Source organism: Ixodes scapularis, unplaced genomic scaffold (assembly GCF_016920785.2).
Source record: "Ixodes scapularis isolate PalLabHiFi unplaced genomic scaffold, ASM1692078v2 PGA_scaffold11__112_contigs__length_91849675, whole genome shotgun sequence".
Taxonomy (NCBI): Eukaryota; Metazoa; Arthropoda; class Arachnida; order Ixodida; family Ixodidae; genus Ixodes; species Ixodes scapularis.
This window is the reverse complement of record NW_024609837.1, coordinates 24756388-24779022: the sequence shown is the minus strand read 5'-3', so window position 1 is coordinate 24779022 and position 22635 is coordinate 24756388. Positions and strand designations below refer to the sequence as shown.

At 45.0% G+C, this 22635-nt stretch overlaps 2 protein-coding genes across 4 annotated transcripts; one reads left to right on the top strand and one right to left on the bottom strand.

Moving 5' to 3' along the window:
* Positions 1–1933: 1933 nt before the first annotated feature.
* On the top strand, positions 1934–11714 carry LOC8037367 (vesicle transport protein USE1). 3 transcript variants are annotated; one of them, XM_040223397.2, is made up of 7 exons: positions 2399–2527; positions 2728–2780; positions 3015–3093; positions 8282–8447; positions 9055–9242; positions 11163–11347; positions 11409–11714. In XM_040223397.2, exons 1-6 carry the CDS (start codon positions 2426–2428, stop codon positions 11343–11345), a joined length of 771 nt encoding a protein of 256 aa, XP_040079331.1. In that variant the 5' UTR covers positions 2399–2425; the 3' UTR covers positions 11346–11347; positions 11409–11714. The 3 variants fall into 3 exon arrangements, with proteins under 3 accessions (XP_029845086.2, XP_040079331.1, XP_029845085.2); XM_029989226.4 differs by lacking the exon at positions 2399–2527 and adding an exon at positions 1934–2285 and having other exon boundaries at positions 11163–11714; XM_029989225.3 differs by having other exon boundaries at positions 11163–11714.
* Positions 11715–13136: 1422 nt separating this feature from the next.
* LOC8037356 (activating signal cointegrator 1) lies at positions 13137–22493 on the bottom strand. Its single transcript, XM_040223394.2, has 10 exons — positions 22261–22493; positions 20717–20829; positions 19318–19599; positions 18503–18651; positions 17784–18108; positions 16795–16991; positions 16074–16195; positions 15205–15302; positions 14624–14720; positions 13137–13235 (listed from the first exon to the last, which is right to left on the bottom strand). The coding sequence occupies exons 2-10, from the start codon at positions 20810–20812 to the stop codon at positions 13168–13170; spliced, it is 1434 nt and encodes a 477-aa protein (XP_040079328.1). The 5' UTR covers positions 20813–20829; positions 22261–22493; the 3' UTR covers positions 13137–13167.
* Between the last annotated feature and the right edge of the window lie 142 nt (positions 22494–22635).

The following is a 22635-nucleotide window of genomic DNA, read 5'->3' as shown; positions in this document are numbered from 1 at the left end:
AGTATTGTGACAAATTAATGACAGTCACGTGAATGTGTAAACATTGATCTTCATAAATGCAGTAAACTGGATAAATATATGTCTTATATCCAGAACCGCCTCTCACAATGCTCGACGACCAAAAAAGTATTTTCACTTTCTTTGTACGTTGTTAAGAAAGCGACGAGGTACGGCCGCAAAAATATGAAAAACAGTATTATGTATACTTGTGGCATTAACACATAATATATTACAGTATTATCTGTTAATGAGCAAACTATAAATGAACTTAGCAATATATTCCAACGCTACAGCCAAGATGGAACACAACTATCTTCTGGAGAAACACGCACACACGCACATACACATCTTGACGTTTATCTTAATTGACAGCCTTTATTTCTGCATTAAATTCACAACATTCAAGGGCTTGGGCGATGTCTCAACCTGACGTGAGCTCACTGTTAATGCTCACTGCCAGCAAACAAACAAAGATGACGCACGGGATAGTCCGTAAAGCGAGTATGCCGTACGCCCTCCATAAACATAACGGTTTCTTTTATTTTCCTCCTTTGCCACATGTTTTGTTAGCTTTAAACAACGTGCTTACTTTTTTTTTTTATATATTAGTTTGGGCAGTTCGGGCGGTCTTGCTCGGAAACACTTCTCCCGGTGAGGAGGGGGCATAAAATGGCGCCCGAGCTGTCGTCTGCTCCAGATAGCTCCTAAAGTCGCACTTCTCTCGACGCCCAAAAACGACATCAGTCCTTTTCTTTTTCTTTGTTTTTATTATTACTTATTTTTGCGTGTGCCAATTTTATATATCACTTCCCTGCTTCATTTTTTTTTTTTTTTTTTTTGAGCACTGCTTTTCTGAAATGCACTTCTCCTTTTTTACCCTCTCGATTTGTGTTTACTTGCTTGAAGACATTCCTGTTTTCGATATATGCTTTAAAAAAAGTCTATAACGACGTTCTTTTTTTCTTCTTTTTTTTTTATTGACACGTATTTTTGTTGTACAATATCCACGCATTTAGCCAGTCAGTCGCTTCATTCTTGAGGTCGAGTACAGTCGCTAGAGAAAATAAGGAACGGCAATAAAAAGAACCGTTATTTTCCTAGACATAGTGCCAATATATCAGCTCAGATCTATCAGGCCAAAACGGCAGAATCGGTCGATGTCCTTCAAGCGGACAACTTTGCGCGAAACGAAACCGCGCGATAGCGGAGCGGCAGACGCGTTGCGGAAACATGCAAATCCTACCGCCACGCACGCAAACACTGTGCAAGAGACGCTCGATATTATGTACTATACCGCGGTGGTCTGATGTGCTTCCTTCTTCGTAAGGCCGCACGTGTGAACACAATCGGGCAGCGCATAAGAGCAAAATTAGGTATGCGTGCTGACGATGCAGGCCCTAAAAATCCTTGAAGCAAATACCACTTCTTTCTTTCTTTTTCGGGGTCTGTTTCGACTGAACGCATCGGTGCTTCTGCGCACTTCTTTTTTTTTTTTTTTGCGCTTATTTTCTTTTAAGTGCCGTTAGATAGACGCGCGCGACGGTACTTGGATTAACGAGCTTTTTTTCTCCATTGTGCCCATTATTAAGATGTGCTGAAATCTCCACCACCGAGCTCATCAAGTCGCACGCAACTGAGGTTTAAAATGAAAAGAAATCGGGGAAAAAATTGTAATCGAAGATGCTTAGATTGCGTAGATTACGACGTCCAAAAAAGTACCTGAAAGTGAAAAAATAAATAAATAAACAGCAGTAAGGATTTGAAATAGGATGTCGTGAGGCAGTTTTTGGGCGCTGCCTTCAAACTTTTCTACGCTGAAATTTTAAAATTACACCCGGGACCACTGTTTGCATTTCAACTCAAGACGTTCAAAGATATGGACGTAAATTACCTCTCGTATTTATTTGACACCAAACCTACACACTTGGGCACTGTACCCAGCGTTACAGACACTGCAACGCACGTTCTAGTCCTAGTAGAGCTAGGACTAGTAAGCACGAGCTCACTGACTTAGTTATGGTTTACATATTATGTTTGCTTGTATTTACAGGTAAAACACAATATAGTTGATAATTTTAGCTACCTCAATATACGAGTAATTCAATAATTCACTAAAGATCTGTCCTGAGTTTCAAATATCGTCAACTCGAATGATTTGCTGTTTTTTTTTATTGCGTGTCCCCGGTCCCGGCTGATCTCAGTTTACGACGAAGGTTTTTCCGCTATGACTCATTGTCTCTGTGAACGAGACGGCGGAGAGATCTCAAAAGAAACAAGCATCAAACGTAAGATTTTCTGGTAATTCACGGTCACCGTTTCTCCCTCCTGTTCTCTCTCCTACGCTTCCCGAAAGAGGGCGGAAATAAAAATTCAAAAATACCGCGAATACCTAGCGCTAGAGGCCGCCACGCGCAACGTTTTCAAGATGGCGCCTGTCTCGCGTTTGGAAATCAACTTCGGCAGACTTTTACAGCGCTGTGAAGTTCTGGCAGATGATCGAAATCCTACGAATTGGCGTTTCAAGAAGGTAGGACACGTTGGAGTAACTTACACGTCAATTGTTATGTTTTATCCTACTATGTGCCCGAGACACAGCCGTGTATACGTGGCATACGTAGTACCTTGTTTTGTTGCGGGTGTCAGAATGGATCTCAATAAACATACATGAATTTATTCGTTTTTTTTGTACTGTGTATATCCTCAAACATGTGTCATTTCAATATTCAGTACGTGGAGTGCCTGGAGGATATGCTGCGGGACCTAAGGGTGATAAACACATGGTAAGGTCTTTGCGGCATACCAGTTACTTACCCAAATTGTTTTTCCTTTTTTCCTTTCCCCTCATCCACGGTGTATGCGGCGACCGGCTAGCAGGCGCACAAGCGTAAGGGTTGTTACCTTTCTGCCTAGCCTCGCACGTCGTCGCATATACATCATACTTCTTGTGCAAACAAATTACAATTACAGTTGATTGTCCATAAGCATGTGTAAAGACGATCTATGAACTCTTGCAGTCAGCCAAGTAAAGACACGTTGGTGCAGTACTCCAACAAGGTGGAGTTTCTCAAACGCCTCATCGCACAAGACAAGCAAGTGAGCTATCTTTAAAATGTGATGGTTTTGGACCGGCACACTTAATCTTTCCTTCGGCAGCTTAAAACTTCGACTACCAAGTTGGAAGTTCTCATACTAACGTTAACTCAGTTGGGAAACTGCTTTGAAAAAGTGGCACCGATCCGTACTCGAGAACTAAACTAATGGCGATCGCAACGCCACCATTTCTCCCGCATCGACCACTCCGGGAACTGCACGTCTGCATGTATACATAGGTTGCACTGACGTCACATTGCATACTTTTGACCACCATGTAAGAGGAGGAGAGAGAAGCTGCTTTTGTAAAAATTTGGAGTGACAATTTAATCTTCTGTAATCTTCTGGGAGGACAATAGTGATGGCCTGTGCAAATCCGGAAGGCCCAAAAGAGGATCTTGGCAACAGGGGAGTTCCTTCTTGCCCTCGTCTCTGGTGGTCATCGGAGCGCTTTTTGAATGACGTCACGTGCAACCTATGTAGCAGTTCAAGTCAACGTTATTAGATTAGCTCGGTTAAGAAACTGCTCATAGACGCTGCATGCACGAGCAGTACTTCCCCTCACTCACCATGACTCGCCTCCCGCCTTTCGACACGCCGGACGGCTGCTATGGTAACTGCTGTGGATTCTATGGAACACATCCGTTTCGAAGGGCAGCATGTAGATAGCGTTCCACCGTACTCTATGAAACACGCAGTTCGTAAACGAAAACCTAGATGGCATTTCAAACGGCGGGAGCTGGACTGAAGTGAGTGAGGGGGGTACCCCCTTCCGCGGCAGTCCCACAACTGAGGTAATCTGATAACGTTGGTTCAGGTGAAGTCAAGGGCTGGTGGCATCATCTCGCATTGCTATTTCGCACTATGAACTTTCATGGTTTGACTAGTCGCTAAAGGGTGGCGCTGTTATCGTATTTAGTTTGGTCTTGGTGGACGCGAGCGGTCCGGGTTTAGGGGCGAATCTCTCAACTGAATGTTTTAGTATTATTGTCTCATACTGAAGTCTCCCCACTAAAAACGGCATGAATCCTTCATTATCATATTTTGCATGTTTTCTTGCGGTCTACAGTTTCTGCTGTGGTATTCTGGGATGAAGCACGTCACGTGCAGAGCAGATATTCGACTCGACAGTCAAAATAACTCCGACTATTCATAGCCGAAAATGTTGACACGCAGAAAACTTATGGTAGGTAACATCTTCGGCAGACTTCTTAACTTGGACGTGCCTCATTGGGACAGCAAACATTTCAATTCTAATCGGAAAAGAAAAAAAAAAAGTGATAACATTTAGAGGGAAAAAAGGCTTCAAAATGGTGGAAGCCCCAAAAAGACCACTCTCCCAACCCATACTCGCTGAAAATTGGGTGGCGTAAAGTGTCTCCTCGATCCACATTGCGGGAATTGAATAGAAATTATACAACGTTCACAGCTGACATAACAACAAAATGAGTTCAATATATGTTCTAGTAGGTGACACTTGGTAGGAGTAGGTTACCTTATTGTCCGATTCTGATCAATATCTTCCACCGATGCTTGCCGATAACTAAAAATTTCTTGTGTTTGTCTATCTCATAAAGTCAGTCATTTGAACCATCTATATTCAAAAATAAACTCTAGCATTTAAGGTGCACTGAATACGTTTCTGAGATCATTTGTTCTTGGTGATAACTTATCTTATGGGCTCCAAGCATCCCAGAAATCCAAAAATTATGATCGTACAATGTCTATTTCCCTACTAAAAATGTGATAGAGTTCGTGCCACGCCCCTTTCTGAGTGGAAGAATCTGGAGCACAGAATTCAGTGGAGGCACGACGATGGGCACACGTCAGCCAATGGCAAGCCTTCTTCCGAGAGAGGCAACTTGCGATTGGCTGACGCGCGCCCGTCGTCACGCCGCTGGTGCTTCCGCTGAATTCTGTGCCCTAAATTTTTCCGCTCAGAAAGAGGCGTGGCACAAACTCTATCACATTTTAAATAGGGAAATAAACGCAGTGATGGAAGTGCTGTGCCATTTGCACCAAATTGTACCATAAACGAAAGTCTGCTACATCTCGTGACAATGCGTCGATTTCGCTAAAAATTGCGCCATAACTGCGCCAGGATGGGCTTAAAGCAAAATATAAAAATAATTTAATATTGGTTTCCTAATGTTTAGAAAAGTAGAAGGGAAAAAATGGTATGAATATATTTCACGGCGTCTCTACTTGGCATATAATTTGTTTCATTTTAGGTCTGAGCACAATCGAAAGCTCTAGCGCATACAACCTCGAACACACATACTAAAAGCTCGAGTCACGGGGCATTTACTGCACCCGATTGGTTTAGCCGATGAAAAAACATGCACAGGTAGATGAATGCCATGATATCATGCTTTCATGCTGTTTAATTAATCTCATTGGCTCGTAGAATCGGCTGTAGCGTCGACTTCAGGTGAAACGAAGTATAAGGGTTGTTCGTCAATCGCTCTGGCCGGTTGATCGTCGACATCGTCTAAATTACTAGACCAGTGGTTCTCAACCACCAATGTTTCGCGGACCCCTTGTGGATCGGCGCAAATGTTGGAGGACCTTGTTCATGGTGAAGGGAGGAAAAATGTAGAGGTTAAGTATAATAATGATTTAATAAATGAATATGAGTAAAGGCTAGTGTGAAGTAGACTTCTCTTATTGACATACACACGAGAAAACTCGCCCCAAAAGCTGAAACATTTCTTCTCGATCTGAAAAAAGACAACATTTATTGCCGGGCTTTACTGATGAGGCAGGGTTTTGCGGACCCCTAGAATGCATTTGAGGACCCCAAAGGGTCCGCGGACCCTTATTTGAGAATCACTGTACTAGACGATGTCTGCAAGGTCAGGAACTGAAAGTCTCGAGAAAACTTTGCAAAATAGTAGGATGGTGGTATACTGTGATAAGACAGAACCAGGATCTTGTGCTCCTGGTGAAATCACTCGATTATCATGATGATGACTGTAGAGTACCGTGGCACTTGTGCCGCTCCTGTCAACTTTCACTACATCATGAGAAAATTAGCGCAAATACAAGGAAGGAAGAACGTTAGGACAGGAAAGAGCGCTCTTTCCTGTCCTAACGTTCTTCCTTCCTTGTATTTGCGCTAATTTTCTCATTATGTTTAGCCAACTAGCCCACCAGATGATTTTAATTCACTACATCTCATCACACATGAGCGTGCATGCGTCAGGCTTCTCCGCTTTGCACCGGAGTGCTAGGAGGAGCGACTGACCTGTTGGAGAGTTAGCACAATAGGCACGGAATCCATTCTCAGGATTATTACAGATCAACCTTCTTTGTCTTTATTGCATACTAATCTCTAATAATTAATAAAAAAAAGGGAAATAAGAAAAAAAAATACAGCTCTCTATTTTTGGATAAATATGGTAGCTCTTGTGCAGCTGTCGAATGAACGAGCAGGGAACTTTGATTTAACTTTAGTTCCAGCGCTGCTGAAGAGCAGTGTCACATTTAAAGCACAAGTGTAGGCTTTCATAATATTTGTCAGTGGTTGTTTTTGTAGTTTATGATATTAGAGTTTTGAGTTAGGCAGGCTCATAAAAATTGGGGGACGCCTTTTTATTGGTGTAGCAGAAATGCTGGTTTTTGCTGGCATTTTGCAGAAATTATATTTACAGGCCAATTAAACTACCGAATGTAGAGCGGGGATGGGAGGGAGGCTTTATCGCAACTGAAGAGTTGGGGTATGATTTATTTTTCAACTATTTTAGTACCCGTTTTAAATGGACCCCACTCTCACCAGAGCCATATTTGAAAAAAAAAAAAAAAAGAAAGAAAGAAAAAAAGAAGAAAGCTATCTGTTCCTTTTGCATCCCATTTATTTTTAGCACAAAATGTGATAAGTAATGTGCTCCAGTATCAAAGAGGAACTGGCAATCATTATCACAGACAAACTCATATAAACATGCTATCACTTTTTTTTTAATTTGCATTTGCTTTAAAAGCACTAGCAGCTGCTCCATACCAGTATTTTGAATGCTACACAAGCTGCTACAAAAGGTTCAAATGCTGCTTCCATCACTCTAAACGTCGCACAAGCATTATTTTTAGATTTCTGGGATGCTAAGATTTCGTAGAATGAACAACCAAGAACATATAATCTCAGAAACATCTTTAGTGCACCTTTAAGAGACGGGATAACTGGGCTAGTTGGTACAGGTTCATCTTGAAGCAACACAAATGAAACGGCACATCCGTGATGCGGCATCAAACTTCATTGAGTTTGTGCCATGCAAAAGGGGCACCATATACCAGATAACCTTCTCCTGCGGAAAGGTGTACATCGGGCAAACGGGGCGATGCCTCATCATTCGCCTGCAGGAGCATCGTAGTTCGTTAACAGGAATTGCGTGCTCACATTTGGCATTGCACTGTCGTGACTGCATATGTACACTTTACTAGAAAGTGCCCTCAAATTGTACAAACACAGGGACCAAAAGAAAAAGCTCGCAAGATTGTAGAGACTCGCAGAATACAAAAGGAGGGCACAACCTGCGCGAGTCGGGCTTTTTTGGCTTCGATAGACAGCAACGTAAAATTTTGAGGTCGAAAAAGATCACCCATGGAACTGTATAACCGATAACACACAATTCTGTGATGCACAGGCGCCATTTCGTCATGAGTAGAGTGTCATGTCTTTTTTAATGTTTTTTTTATGGTTTATCCAAAATAAAACCTCAGTTGTTGGTCGGCACTTGTATCGTCCACTCCTCTCCCCCTACGAGTAACATTCGCGCTGTTTCAAGATAAACTCCAGCATTATTTTTTTTCGCATGTCTCAATTGTCATTACTACGCTTGCGACCGGTTTTGACCTCCTGACACATTTTACGCATATTATATCCTGAGCGTGCTTCGGGTCCTGTGTTTGAATCGCTTACATAAATTGCTGGCTGTGCTATTTTTTTTTTTTTTACAACTCGCTAACTAGCAGTGTTTGGCTGTTTTGAATTCTCTACTATTGTATAGGATTTTTCTGCCATTGTTTTGAATTCTGTACAATCTTCAATGCCTGATCACAAGGGAAAGATGAGCGAATAAGTAAAGTCGGCTAACAATGCCAGGATCGGGCATCACTGAATAATATCCAAGTTTGTACACACGAGATAATCATCAGAGGATGTGTGGCCCCTTTCACAGACTCTTGCTTGTTGCAGTCGACTCAGGGAACGACGGAGAGAACCTTGCGCAACGAACAACTGGCAACACTGAGCCCGGCCCCCGACCAAAAGGCCAAAGAAATATTGCTCAAGCGGCAGAGCAAGGTTGTGCAAGATGTTCGAGACGAACTCTTCGATTCTCGAACGTCCAACAGACCTGCCGGTAAAGAAAACCTCCCAAAAACGGTCACTTTTGAGCATTTCTTTTTCTCACACGAGCTGTTAGCTGATTGGATTATATTATACAGCGACGGCTATGTTTTATTTACCGGGCAATCTCAGGTTCGAAAACGGCCATTTGAAAACAGCATAGTACAATACTGCTAAATGTCACCAAATAAAGAAGAAAAAAAAGTCTCTTTTGAGTATATTTTTTTTTTTTACAAGAAACGTTAGCTGCTTGAATTGTGTTGGACAGAGGTGGCTCTATCCGACACAATGAATTTAGTAAACTGAGATAGAAAAACAGCACGGTGCAGCGTTTCTTGGTGTTACTGAGTCATTGGTTGCTTCTGAGCGTTTACTCCTCACAAGAGATGTTAGTTGCTCGTATTTTACTGCTCGTATTTAGTCGATAACGACGACTAAACCGTCGTTATCGATCGGTCAGTTTCGAAAAACTGCGACAGAAAAACAGCACAGTAGTACAATGTTGCTAGGCGCCGCCAAGTAATATGAAAAAAATCAGGAAAGAAAAACAAAAAGACAGCTTTAATGCAGAAATCACTCGCGCGTGAGGATGACACAGAGAGTGCTTTTCTTGCGCGCAGCGGACAAAGGCGTCAGGCAGAGGACGCCCGCGCAGCCGGCGAAGGGCACGGCGGGCGAGGACTTCGACGCAGTGCTGCGCTACCACAACTCGATGCAGGAGAAGATAGCCGAGGAGATGGTGTCCCTTGCCCAGAACCTCAAGCAGAACGCCCTCCTGGCGGGGCACATCGTCAAGAAGGACACCGAGGTGGGGGCGCCGGGGCCGCAGAGTCCCTCAACTGCAAACGCTCGCGCTATGCTGCTCAGAGCGCACCTCCGGCCGCCCCGTTTACCGCGTCCTCGAGAGCGGTCTCTCGACTTCCGCCCAACGACATCGTAAAAGTGTTGAGTCTTCGTCGTTCACGATCTTGGCAGCGTCACAGCGGACGTGGCAGACGCCCTTTATGCCGTAAGCTTTGGCAGACAAGAATGGGCGCACCGCGACTCTCCTTCACTCATATTTTTTGTCGGGACTTATATGCCCGACGGGGGCGTCGAAAGCGGTCAGAAGTTGGGTGGGGAGGGGTATTCCTTTCTTCTCCTTCCGTTTCCTACAAATGGGGCGATTCCCCCCCCTCTATTTCAATGCTACTTTGGGTAGAGGTGCAGTCATAGGTACTGTCTGCCGGCACTTTGGATGGTAGGGATACAGCTGTACTCTTGGCCGTGTCGTAGGGCAGGAGCCATCGCACTAGGTTCGAGTGCAGCCGACGCTACGATACGATGGCGCTAATTGAGCGACGCCAAAAACGCATCTCACTGCGCTCGTCGTCTTTGTGCGTTTCCCGTCGCCAGCTGAACTGATCGTGCATGTGTTTATCGCGATCCTGTGCTTTTTTCCGTGCAAAGCCGGCGATGGCAAACGCGCAAAGACAACGAGCGCCGTGACGATGCACTTTTGGCACCGCTCGATTAGCTCTGCCGGCGGTGGCGTCGGCAGCATGACGGCATTTCTAAGCGGCGCTCGTTAAAAACCTCGACGAGTGATGTGGTACCTTCGTTGCTGCATTTGACGAAAAGTATAAAGGCCGGTCCGCGCACTTGCGACTGTTCTCGACCGTATGCCTTAAAACTTCTTACTACCTTTTGGGTAGCCGTGGTACGCTTTCAGTTTGCATACATTTCCTATTTTGTCGAGCATCTTTTTTTTTTTTTTTTTTTTTTGCACAAAATATTTTTGATTATTTTATGTAGATAGTAAGTACGTTAGATCTCACAAATGTTGCAAAACCTTCACTGTAGTAAAATGCAGTTCTAGGGTCACCACATAGGTGGTGCCAGCGTGCCAGCATGTTTAGAGTAATTGTATACGCTCCACTTGCAGAGAAGAGTATTGCAATGGTGCTCGCAGGGCGGCCATGTTGGATACAAGGCCGCACTGCGGGTAGCGACCATCGCTTCCGCAGGAGTCCCGGACACGTGGATGGCATGGCTGTGAGGCGGCATGCTGCGGCGTGCTGAGCAGATGAGACATAGTGTGGAGACACGCTGCACGTGCGCCGTCGTCTTGTCATTTGCCTTCTGGTTTTCTCTATGCCCTCAGTAGAACGTAATAGCCGACGAAAACATTGTCTCTTTACAAGCCGTAGCTGCGCGTTGTTGTTTGGTCTGAAGTGCCCGGATGTGCTTGTCGCGGATCGCTCCGCAAGCGCCGCATAGGCGAGGAACACGATCATCTTCCCTGTCGTCTGCTCCCCACACTTTGGAAAAATTTTTTAAACATTGCTCACATTATCAAACAATGCAATTATAGTATACCCAGTGGCTACACATAATGTTCAATGGTCAAAAAACCTTTCAGTTCGATTCTAGTGTAGGCAGTAAAGCGAGAAACGTGCTCCGCCCAAAACTCAACGCCTTCAAGGTCACTTTCCGTCGTGAAGGTTGAATCCAGCTCTGTGCACGTGACCACTTCTCCGCCAATACAGAGTTGGCGGCGCAGAAAAAAGGAATGCGATACTCTGGCTCTGACAGCAGAGCCTATACAGTTACTCTAGGCGTGCCCTCTCGCGAGAGATTGCACTGAGCTCTGTCCCGAGCAGACGTCGGCTTGCGAACAAACAAGCCCCAAGCTGGGCGATTTTTTCATGTCAGCCGGGTGGCCCTGACCCGCGACTCTCTCTTGCAGACGGTGCAAAAGAATGTCCTGGCGACGGATCAGAACTACCAGCGTCTGCAGGAAGAGCAGAACCGTTTGGAGGAGCACATCCGAAGGTCGTGCAGCTGCTGGATCTGGCTCATGCTCGGGATTGTCTGCATCGTCTTCCTCCAGATGGTCGTCTTCATGCGCATCTTCCCCAAGCGGTTTTGAAGCGATGGTACGGTGCTTGCAAGGAGTCTTCGACCGGTGCGCTTACCGCGGATATACGCTCTACGCACCGTAACGAAGGCATCGACGATTGAACCGGCGGCGTTGCGAGAAATGTGGCAAAACATTCTTCGAACGGACTCTGCCATCGTCTGAGCGACGTCCTCGAAATGTCTCGGTTGCAATGCGGCAGATGTTTTTAGATCGAATTCGGGAAACCCCGAGAAACTCGGCGGTGCCGCGTTTGTTCGAAATACCACCGTGAAGTTGCAACGGCGGACCAATTTACGGAAGACTGTTTGGTGGGTGTGTGCTTGTTTGTCTGGCAACTGGTGATGTTCAAGATTAAATTGAAGTATTTATGTAATGTAATGATTGATTTCTCATATATTAATGCTTACCAGTTCCTGGTAAGCATTCCAGAAAGATGCCATCTCTGCAAAGTAAGTTTTGTAGTTATTGTAAACTTTAAATCCAAAAAAAGTATAGATTATTGAACAATGTGGTTTATACATTTACGAGCTTGTCGAGCGAGCTGGTTGATACCTGAAGATTGTAGAACCACAAAGTCCACCAGAGAATAAATGGTACATTCGTAAATTACTGGAATAAAAATAATGCTTACTACAGTGAAACCCGTTTAGAACAAACCCACGTACAACAAATTATTGTCGATATCGAACTCCCAAAAAATTAAAATAAAAATGCACGTAAAAGTATGTTTTATAACGAACAACGTATTGCCTATATCAAACTTTTTTCCCCCGGGAAGGCTTCAGAAAATGTGCAAACAATCATCTTCTAATGAAAAAATTGTAAGGGTGCAGGCGAGCTGGTGGAAGTTAACCATAGTTTTGTTTAACCCGAGACTGGGGTATTTCGGAAAAGGGACGAGAAGAAAAGAGGCCACAAGGAGGCGACGTCTCAATGTTGAGACGTCGCCTCCTTGTGGCCTCTTTTCTTCTCGTCCCTTTTCCGAAATACCCCAGTCTCGGGTTAAACAAAACTATAATCATCTTCTAGCCTGTCCCTTCCCCCAAAAAAGAAGGAAAGAAAGAAAATTCCAAAAGCTCAAGTTGCGAACAAAAATTGAACAAAGAGAAGCGATTCAAAAGGGGAGAAAACTAAAAAATACACTCTGCATGTACGCACAGAAAAAAAACAACTTCATCCCAAAGCGCTTGCCTACGAAGAGAAGCGATTTAGGAGATAATAAGCTAAAAAAAAAAAAACTCTGCATGCGTGCAAAGAAAATTTTTTTTTTTCAGCGCATCGTTACGAAGTGGAGATGAAGAGATGGGAAAGAAAGAGAAGCTTTCTCCTTACAACGAACTCGTCGTGGAAGTTAGTTGTAAATGTTTTTTGCTATATTGAATTACTTGCTATATCAAACTGATCATAGCGTTTCCTGCTGTTCGTTATAAACAGGTCTGACTGTATTGCACACGTGCAACAATTAGTATAAAAAACACCACTAGGTTACAAAAGAAATCTGTTATGACATACATACACCGTAAAATGCCGAGCAAGTGCCTACTCAAAATAGGGAGATAATCGCAAAAATTGGGGAATGGGTGCTTGTTCGGTCATCAATGTTACCTAGTATATAAGTACTGTGCATAATTTTTCAGATCTTGCCAAATTTGGGGGTGGGCGCTTTTTTTCTCAGCTGTCCCGAAGTGTGTTTTCCCGCCTTGGCTTTCTTGGAAGTTACACACAATATGTTAACATAATGAAATAGCCAGAACCATAGTTCGTGCACTCAGTTCAGAAATGAGGCAGTGCACAAAGGGCCAACAGGTTTCAAACTTTATATAAGAACATATCACGTGAGGATCTGGGGGCAGAGCAGTGTTTTCTTGGAAGCCTGGTGGAGCCTGGAGTCTATCTTGACTGAAATAAATGCATCCATCAAAAACATGAGTTGCTGAACAATTCTTTCATCCTCACGAGTAGGCTTGAAGCGACATGCGCCAGGAGAAAGCATTTCTTTTGTTATTTATGATAACGAAAAGAAATTTTCAGTTTATACTGCCTGATCTCCTATTTATAGATGCAATGCACATGCAGACAAAAAATACATTTTTACGGGCACGTGGGGCATAGCAATACACTTAAAAGAGCCCCAAAAAATTAAAAATTTCACTCCTTTTAAACCACTGAGTGCAATGAACAACAAAAATGATGTGCGCTAGACTTATTTCATTTCAAAATACATCAAAATCAGAAGAACTGTTTTCAAGGGGCTAATAAAAGGTTATTAAATTTTTCATAAATATAAAAATTCAATGTAACCAAGCCTAGGTAGTTGCATTCTACATATATTAAAGTGTATGCATGCAAAAGTTGGCTAGGACAATATTTAAAACAATAATTCTTATGCACAAACTGTGAAGATGCCCAAAAAATTACATACAAAAAAACTAAATTGCATTTGAATGCTATCATAAATGTGTTGCAATACCGTTTCGCGGCAAGAAAAAGAATATTTTGTTAATAATTTGCCGTGAAAAATTTAAACTACAGTGGACTGCGACGGAGGGAAGACGGCTAGGGCCTACTTGTAAACATACACGCGATGGCGGTCGACCTCGCAATTTCAGGAACCACGCACAGAAAAATGGCTCCAATTTATGCTGTTCTGGGTTGCCGGGAGGCCTTCAAATGCGTATTTGACTACTTTTGTGATCATAACCGGCACTTGTCATTTTTATACACAAGATATGAACATCGAAGATAATAGAACACCATAAAACCCAAAATAATGTTGTTTTTTTTTAGCAAAATCTTGTTTTTTTTACTTTCATCTTCCCTTAACACACAAATAGCATGTTTGGTTAAGGGATGCATAAAGAAGCTGTTTTCAAAGACAGTTATCTTTCTGGGCAGAAGATTTGACTTTTTTTCTTCGATTGATTGGAGGGTTATAACAGTAAGCATCAGTTCAAGCAACTTGGGAAATCTCAACCGCAAAGACTTCGGTTCATCTTTCTCCTAATATTTCAGAAAAGGTTGTTCGAGATAATGTGCCACACCTCTGCTGCAAAACCTTGCTATTCATGAGACGGACTACATATAATAACCATACTACCAATTATGTCCCTAATAGTACTATTGGGAAAACCAAGACATTCTTTTACACTGCTACACTACACCGGTAACATGTTTGCACATGTGGTTCCCCGCAACTAACTTCCGTTTCAAGGTTCCTTTGAAGAAAACACTGTAGTGTACCCTCGTTAAAATCAATAAAGGTTCTACGACAAACAGGCTCCACTCACAAATCTTGTGCTTGCCCTTCATGGGGAACTTGACCTGCAGCTCCTGTGGTTCTTCGCAGATGTACACGTAGGGAGAGAAGCATTCTCCGAAGGGATACTGCAACAGAAATGCGGCACGACAGATCGGAGGACGCATAAAAAGTGTAAATATGCAAGCACGATCCTCGGGTGGTCTCTGGTCAGGAAGCTGTGCCGATTTCAGCCCTTGTAACTTTTTTTTTTTTTTTTCTAGGACGGCCGTCATTAATTGTAGGTGTGGCTAGAGATAGGAAGAAACGAGAAGCTAAACAGTAGGTCACAAACTACATCAATCCAATTATTCTGCTAAGTAAGTCCATTTATTTAGTTCTGCGGACTCGAAGTCACGTACCCAGGCTGCTTAAAAGCGCGTTTCGAAAAGTGGGGTTTTCTCGAAAACAATTTTTCTGTCGCAACACAAAATTTTTTTCACTACATCGTCGGATCTAGAATCTGGATGTGAATAGATCTTTCTTTTTTTTTCTAGATGCGATATTTCATAAATGCTTAACCCGAACCTTGGGTTACAAAGGAAGTCAGTGGCACCTCGAGGAGAAACGGACCTGCTCACGGTAAACGTCCTGCGGAAGGCAGTCGACCAGGTTCACGCATCCCAGCAGGCATCCCGTGGGATACTGGTCCGGAAACCTGACTGGCTGGCCTGGGATTACAACAAAAGACGCATCATGCCCAACGGTCCTGAGACCGCAACGGTCGTGAGAGCATCCACAACAGAAATCGTAATGACTACGGAACCATCGCCGCCTTGAGACGACCATGGCTATCATACTTGTTATTGAGCCGTCGTTATTAGAAGGCTACTGTAGCAATTGAACTTGTAGTTGGGCTCTTCGTGGTTATGGTGCCGTTAACGTTACGAGCAGGTTTCTGCGTTTTCGGGGTTCAGTTTTCGCCCCAGGTTTGGTGTTTTTCTGTGTCGATTCTCCGTGTCGGACAAGAAATTGGTGTCTATTGAAACTTACGTTGAACAAAACATTACACGGGCGTGGGATTTCCTAACCTACGGAGAACATGCACCCGACCCGAATGCTCGGAAAACGTCCTGCTACCGATAAAGAAACAAAACGAAAGAAAAGTCTGGTCCCCGAAAAAAGAAGCACCATCACGACCAGTTAACGGGCTGTGTTCTCGGTCAAGACGAAATAAAGTTGTTAAGATTTCCTCCCGTGGAGCTTGGCTTTTTTTATTGAAAGATGGGCTTTAGTTTTCGGTTTCCTCCGATTTTGATAATACCAGCTCAGCCAAGGTAGGGTGTTGAGTCATTTGCGGCAAGCAACAATGGCTAGAGACCCTTAGGGACTGCAGTTTTGGTTGTCCGTGTTCTCGGCAATCCTTTTTACGCGAACATAGCGAAAACTTTGTAAGGTATTGAACAGAGGCATGTGCAAAACAAGGAAAAAAGAAAAGGCACCTTCGGTGATCTTTTGGAAGATGCCGACCACGGTGGAAATGTCCTCGGAAGTGGGCGGCTTGGCGGCGGCATGAATCCAAAGACGTCCACGGTAAGTCGTGTACCACGATCTCCCCTCGTGCCTTCGTGTTCGACAGAGAAAGGAAACGCCATGTAGAGAAAACGTGTACTTTAAATACTATGCGGCGAGTAACTGCTAAACCTGTATTTCAAGCTGGGTCAACATGTACGAGGTCCCTCTGAAGAACAGCTAAGCATTCTTTTCGCCGTAAAAATGAACTTTGCGTCCCTGAATACCCAATCTTCGCTAAAATGTAGCGCTAGGCGTCCGGACCACATGCCAAAGTTTTAGAGCTTCCCATTATCCGGTTCAAACGTCGTAAGCAATTTTCTAAGACATTTAATGGGAGAATGGTGGCCAAAGAAGCCCATAAATATATGGAGGTGAATGGCATTAGTTACCGAGAACGGGCCATACTTTCCCATTGAAACTTTCAGAAAACTTTTGAATAAGATGACGGTTAGTTTAAAAACTTCGGCATCTGGTCCAGGCTGCTAGCACCACATTTGGGTGAAAACTGAGCACACTCAGGTGCATAATTCATTTTTGCAATAAAAAAAACTAAATTTAGAATTTCCAGGGACACGCCGTGCGAGCGAGCCAAGCGAGAGAACAAAGCGACGAAAGTCGGTATGGATAAGCCTGAAAGGGGCCGCTCACTTTTTGATGCCAGCCACGAGAAGACTGGCGTACGGCTGGTGCATGGACAGGGCAAATCCGTCGTCTGACATCTCCATGAGACCTCGGTCCTGAATCCGAGAGCCGAGCACGATGCCATCGCCGGTCGTGTTCACCAGGGTGCCATCGCCGCCTGGTCGATTTCTTCGTGAGGCTCTCAGGCCGCCCGTGTCCACGTACTGCATTAACCCCATTTGGGAGTTTCACGGGACGTGACGCTAAGCGCAACTTCCAAGTACACTAGGCTTTAAGCACATACACCAATGCGCGAAACTACGTCGCAGCAGAACAAACATGCTTAATGCACTACCAGCTTTTTTTTTATGTTTTTCCATCGCTCTCTTCATGCTTTCTCTCAAGACCCCACCGATAACGGCGCTAAAAAATTTCCGTTCTCTACTTTTCCCCCCCACCCCGTCACAAATGCACTTGTAAAGTGGTATTCACACGAGGAAGAGGTTTGCAGAAGGATGTGCGAGGCGTCATTAGCGAACTCCCCTCCCTCCTCACTCAGTTTTGTCATTCGCAGGAACAAGGTGCGGGTGAGAGGGACGTCATCGTTAGCATTTGAATTGGGCAATTTCCACTCTTGACACCACCGCAGACGAATCTAGCGGTATCTATGCTTGGCACCAAAGCTTCTATCAACAAAACTGAATTGAAAGCAAACCGATCCGCCGCCAAGCAGAGATTGTTTGTACCACCCAAGCCTTCCCACCGCCTGCCACTACGTTGCCGACACTGTCGCACCGAAAACGCGCGACGTTTTCGGTACGTGGCGCGCACTCTGCAGACAAACCCCCTAGGTTTCTCTCTGTTGTCGATACCGTTTAATTAACGCGCAGTGAGGCAATGGTTGCTTCGAATACAACGAGATGACATAAGTGATTAAGATGAGTTAAATTTTTTTGTTGTTGTTTTTGATTAGAGAGAGATGTATCTTAAGCAGTGTGCTCGGGACGGCGCCTAACCTCCGGGGCGGGCATGTCGAGAGCCGGGTCGACGAAGTGGGTGGCCTCGACCTCCCGGCAGGCTCGGTCGTTGACCCCTCCCTCCACCAGGGGTGCCATGAAGCGCTGGATGAGGCTCTGCATGGTGGCCTCTTCCTCCTGGGAGGCCAGCACCTGGCGCCCCGCAAAGTCCAGCGTCACCTTGTGCCGGCGCCTGGAGGCCTCCTGCTCTGCCTTCAGCTCCGCCTCCTTCCGCCGCACCAGCTCCCGCTGCTCCGGGGTCAGCCACTTGTTGTCCGACGAGTAGTAGTCGCTGTTGTCGTCGATCACCCGCGTGCGGCGCTCCCTGCATCAAGGTTGACGTGTCGGCGAAGGCTCCTATTTCCTGTCTGGCTTCGCAACACATTTAAAAGCCTTTCGTTATCTTTTCAAATGTACGACAGACACAGCCTGAAATGTCGAAGGATCGTGGTTGCGATCCTTCGACGTTTCAGGTCTAGAAACTTGGCGGATTTCTAACCTCTAGTGGGAGAGAGGTTAAGAACCCAGTAGCTATTTGAGTACATACTCATTGGCTTTCATCGGGCTTCAATCCGCAGAAATTTTAACTGAAGCTGCGTCATACTTTGCTCCATCAACAAACGAAACAAGTTAATCGATTCGTTATGTTTCTCGGTGCGAGGCACGCGGGCTGAGCGCCCACGCGGGAATGCGGAGGGACGGAGGAAGGGGCGGCTCACGATGTTCGGTCGTATTCGAGCAGCTTGTTCTTGTGTTCGATGGCCTTGAGCAAGTTGTCGTCTACTGGCTGGTTCATGAGCTTGTTGCGCAGCTGCTGGCTGCGCTTGGACTCGTGGGCAAGGATGGACTTCTCGTCGTTGGTGCAAACCTGAGAGCAAACGCATCTAAAGTTGTTGTGAAGCTAAGCCAGGCCGCTTTATCTAAAACAAACAGAAAGGGCTGTATATAAAGCTAAAATTATATGTCATCAATCTTGCATGCAGAATGTGTTTAGGATTAAAATTTCACAAAAAAAAATGCCCCCAAAAGTGTAATGCAAAATTTGCCAATTAAATTTAGCAGGGAAATCTGGACCGGCAAATGATTATAGACTAATTAAACTTAAGGAAATTATAGTTTTGGTAAATTTCTGCCAAATTTCAAGCATCTCCGGAATTTCCCCGTAAAAGCTAGTGCGGAATCGCACTGCGTGCACCTCAGCTTTATCGCAGAAATCAAGCATCCTCAGTTTTTTTTCTCACCACGAACAATTTTTGAGGGAATATTTCTACCTCTATTTCTTAGAATACACTGTGCAAATGACCAAACACTAGGCTGAGTGGCATAAGCTACAGTCTCGTACGACCGGTATGGCCGCCACGACTCGTCCATCCAGGAAAGGGTGAAAGCGTGTGATCTGCATTTAGTGGTACACACTACAAACGGCCAAACAGCAGGCCAGGTGGCGCAAGCTAACACCCGATACAAAAGGGTGTGGCCGCCCCCACCCGTTCATTCAGTGAAGGGCGAACACAATCGACCCGAGGTTGCCCACCAGGTTTCCACAGGTAAAGCAGGGCCCAGAGCCTTCCTGCCGGCAGACGATGCGCCCGCACTTGAGGCAGTTGTTAACGAGTGCATGCCGGTGAGCCTGGCACTCGCAGGGGTGCCTCCCTGGCAGGAGTACCACGTCCTTGGCCTTGCCTTCCTGGCTGTACAGGTTGACGAAGCGCTGCTTCCGCCTCGCCGCTTGCTGAGTCATCGCCACATGGGGCGACGTCTGCTCCGCCGGGTCGTGCGGGGACTCTTCCAACCAGTCCTGCTGGAACTGGTTGTCCTGGCGACGAAGGAAATTGGGCTTTTATCGGAATTCACTGCTCGATTAAAATGTAGTTCCCTAGATGTTTTGTTACTAAATTTTCCTGGGGAGTTTAAAAACGTCCCTGGAAAGTTTAGAAACTTGCCTAGAAAGTTTAGAAACTTCCCTGACAAGTTTAGAAACTTCCCTGGAGAATTATGAAAAGTTCAGAAACTTTGCTCCGGAGTTTAAAGTTTAAAATTAAAACAGACAAGAAAAGTTTGAAGTGATCAACATCAAAAAATATGTTGTCAGCAAATGTATTACCGTGCCTTGCCAGCTTATATCTTTCAAACAGAAAGGTTGACTTCTCACTTGCAACCTCAGACTATATATAAGTAGTATATGTCAATTAAAGAAATCTTCAGCTAAAAGCTGCACTGTGCACCCTCTACCTATCTGACATTGTGTACTGGCACTTATCGCTTTAAAGTTGTCTACCATTGACTCAATAACCAATTTATTTAAAGCTAACCACTCATGTCACTCTACAGCATGTACACTAACGCTACAATCCCACTTTGGGCGGTTCGCAAAAATCGGCTTCTCAACGTATCGCACTGAGGTTTACTACAGAGGGGCAGCTAGGTTGTGCACGTGTGGAGTTAAATTATCAACGAATAAACTTACCTCGTTCAAGAAATAAAAAAGAAGAACCTGTTTCGGGTAATCTACAGCGCCATTTCCCTGGCGATGCAAGCAGTGCTCAATGACTTGGAGACACTGTCGACAAATGGCAAATGCATTTAAGGCGCGCGAGGCACACCGATTCGGGTTTTGATAGCAGACAATCTTGCGAAAGTTTTCCGATGCATACGTCATCTGCCGGCAGCATTTCCAAGTAAAAGAAAACATGTCTACTTCGCCCGGGAAATGGCGCCGTAGATTTGCCCGAAACAGGTTCTCCTTTTTTTTTTCCTGAACGAGGTCAGTTTATCTGTTGATATTCTAACTTTATGCATGCACCCCCTAGCCCCACCTCTATAGCAACCTCAACGCGACACAAAGAGAAACCCATTTTTTCGGACTCTCCAAGGTGGGATCAAAGCACTAGTGTACATGCTGTATACAACGAAGAGGAGTGGAAATTTCATACCTCTGGTTTTGCTGGTGGCGTCTTCTTCTTGGGGCCTTTTGGTTTCTGCTTGGGCTGAACATAGTCCGGCATTTCCCCCTTTTTGTACGCCTTCATTGGAGTGGAGTCGTTGGCTGCAGAGACAATAACGAAGCATTGCTTATGGTTACTGCCAGCAAAGCTTATGGTTACTGCCAGCGTAATCTACTGCCAGACGGCAGTAGATTACACTTGTCGTCCCCTTTTTTGCAACTGCGCTATAAAAGGCCAGTAATGCAACTGTGTAAATGGCATATCCCGGATTATAATTTTTTTTTTGGGGGGGGGAGGAGGAGCTTGTTAGCTTGTCCCCCACCCCCCCCCCCCGTTTCCGGTTGGCGAGGCTGCGCCCCGTCCCGTGCCACGTGCAATGAACGTGCGGCGGCTGAGGAGAGAGAGGGGAAGGGGGGGGGGGGGAAGGAGAGCGCCCAGATTTTGGGGTAGTGACCATGTAGGGTTCGATCTCCAAACTGCCCCTCTGCCGCGACCGCCCTCTGATTACATCACTGAACTGTTTCCATAAATACACGTTACAATCAATCGAGAAGCGAATAAATATGCGCTTAATAAAACATTCGCCCAGAAACATCCTACCAGGGTGGGATAGCAAAAATATGAGTGTTTCAACGCTCGTATCCAATTCGGCGCTTTCTTGAAATGGACTGAAATGCATGTTAGCTGAAAACGTGAACATTGGGCTGCACGAAACACGCACCGTGATGGTGGTTCCATCGGCCAATATTTTCGCTAGCAGACGGCCGGAAGAGCGCAGAGAGCACAAGTGATAATTTATCTCGGCCTCAGGGTGCGTCGTGTTCGCAGAGTGACGCGACAGGTGGCACAGGTAGTACCGTGCACAGGCCGGAGTGCTGTTCTAGCTCATATTGTCAGCAATAGTACACATGTTTGTGTTATCATATGCACATTGATGTACATAAATGTTCGCTTAGGTTTGGCTGTCCCCAAAGCCGGCTTCACCTAAATGATGAAGTATGTGTGCTAATTTGGCTGTATCTTTTATAACGAGAGTAGCTTGCACTTGGTGACATTGTTCACCAGATTGCAGCTTCTGTGCACATTGAGCTTGACAGTTATTCTCACTGTGAGTGAGCTTCCAATTTTCAGCAGAGTCTACAAGCATACCTGCCTATTTAGCTACTCTTCTTGTTGAAAAGGGTATTCCAAAAGCATGGCCACTCGTTACTTTGGCACAATGATTATGGTAATCCCTGTGATGATAGTGATACTTATTTTAGCTTATATTTGTTAGAGTAAAGTACAAGTTTGTAAGAGGGGCGGAAGGGGGGAGGAGGGGGCGGAAGGGGGGGAGGAGGAGGAGGGAGGGGGGGGGGGAAGGCTATTAAAGCTAGAGAGTTGGAAATGAACGAACTGTATGGTGGGAACTCACGGGCAGCGAAACAGTACTGCCGACGTGGTGACATCAAAGCAAGTTTCTAGATAAAATGTTCTATCTTAAATGTTCGTGAAACTCGCATTAAATTTCTGGCTTGCTGTCATTTGCTGACCTGGATGCACAGTTGGGCTGGCTTGGGAGACCGAAGACAGCAAACGGCTATCAGCGCCGTCGGAGTCGTCGGTAGACGCAGTCAAGGCTCGGTAACAAACCAAAATTGACAACCGAACTAAATTACAGTTTGTACAACGTTCTCAGCGCGAAGTGTAAGGTTTAAAGCCTGTTTCCGGATCCAAACGCCGACGAAGAATATAAACGAGCAACAGCAGCCACCACTGCCAGCCTGCCAGCAATAAACTAAAAAAAAGAAAAAAGGAAGAAGCAGCCCATTGATGCCAACCTAACATCAACTTCCTCTAACTTCAGCAAATATTATGAACCACGCACACGGTGACCAACGAGCTTGTTAATGACTTAGGCAATAAGA

What these genes read in the sequence shown, in the direction of transcription:
- LOC8037367 (XM_040223397.2), top strand. Translation starts at nt 2,426, where the DNA reads ATGGCGCCTGTCTCGCGTTTGGAAATCAACTTCGGCAGACTTTTACAG. An exon ending in TCATCGCACAAGACAAGCAA is followed by an intron (nt 3,094 to 8,281) that starts GTGAGCTATCTT and finishes TGCTTGTTGCAG; the next exon opens with TCGACTCAGGGAACGACGGA. An exon ending in AACGTCCAACAGACCTGCCG is followed by an intron (nt 8,448 to 9,054) that starts GTAAAGAAAACC and finishes TCTTGCGCGCAG; the next exon opens with CGGACAAAGGCGTCAGGCAG.
- LOC8037356 (XM_040223394.2), bottom strand. Translation starts at nt 20,812, where the DNA reads ATGAAGGCGTACAAAAAGGGGGAAATGCCGGACTATGTTCAGCCCAAG. An exon ending in CTCGAATACGACCGAACATC is followed by an intron (nt 18,109 to 18,502) that starts GTGAGCCGCCCC and finishes ACCTTGATGCAG; the next exon opens with GGAGCGCCGCACGCGGGTGA. An exon ending in CTTCCAAAAGATCACCGAAG is followed by an intron (nt 15,303 to 16,073) that starts GTGCCTTTTCTT and finishes TTGTAATCCCAG; the next exon opens with GCCAGCCAGTCAGGTTTCCG.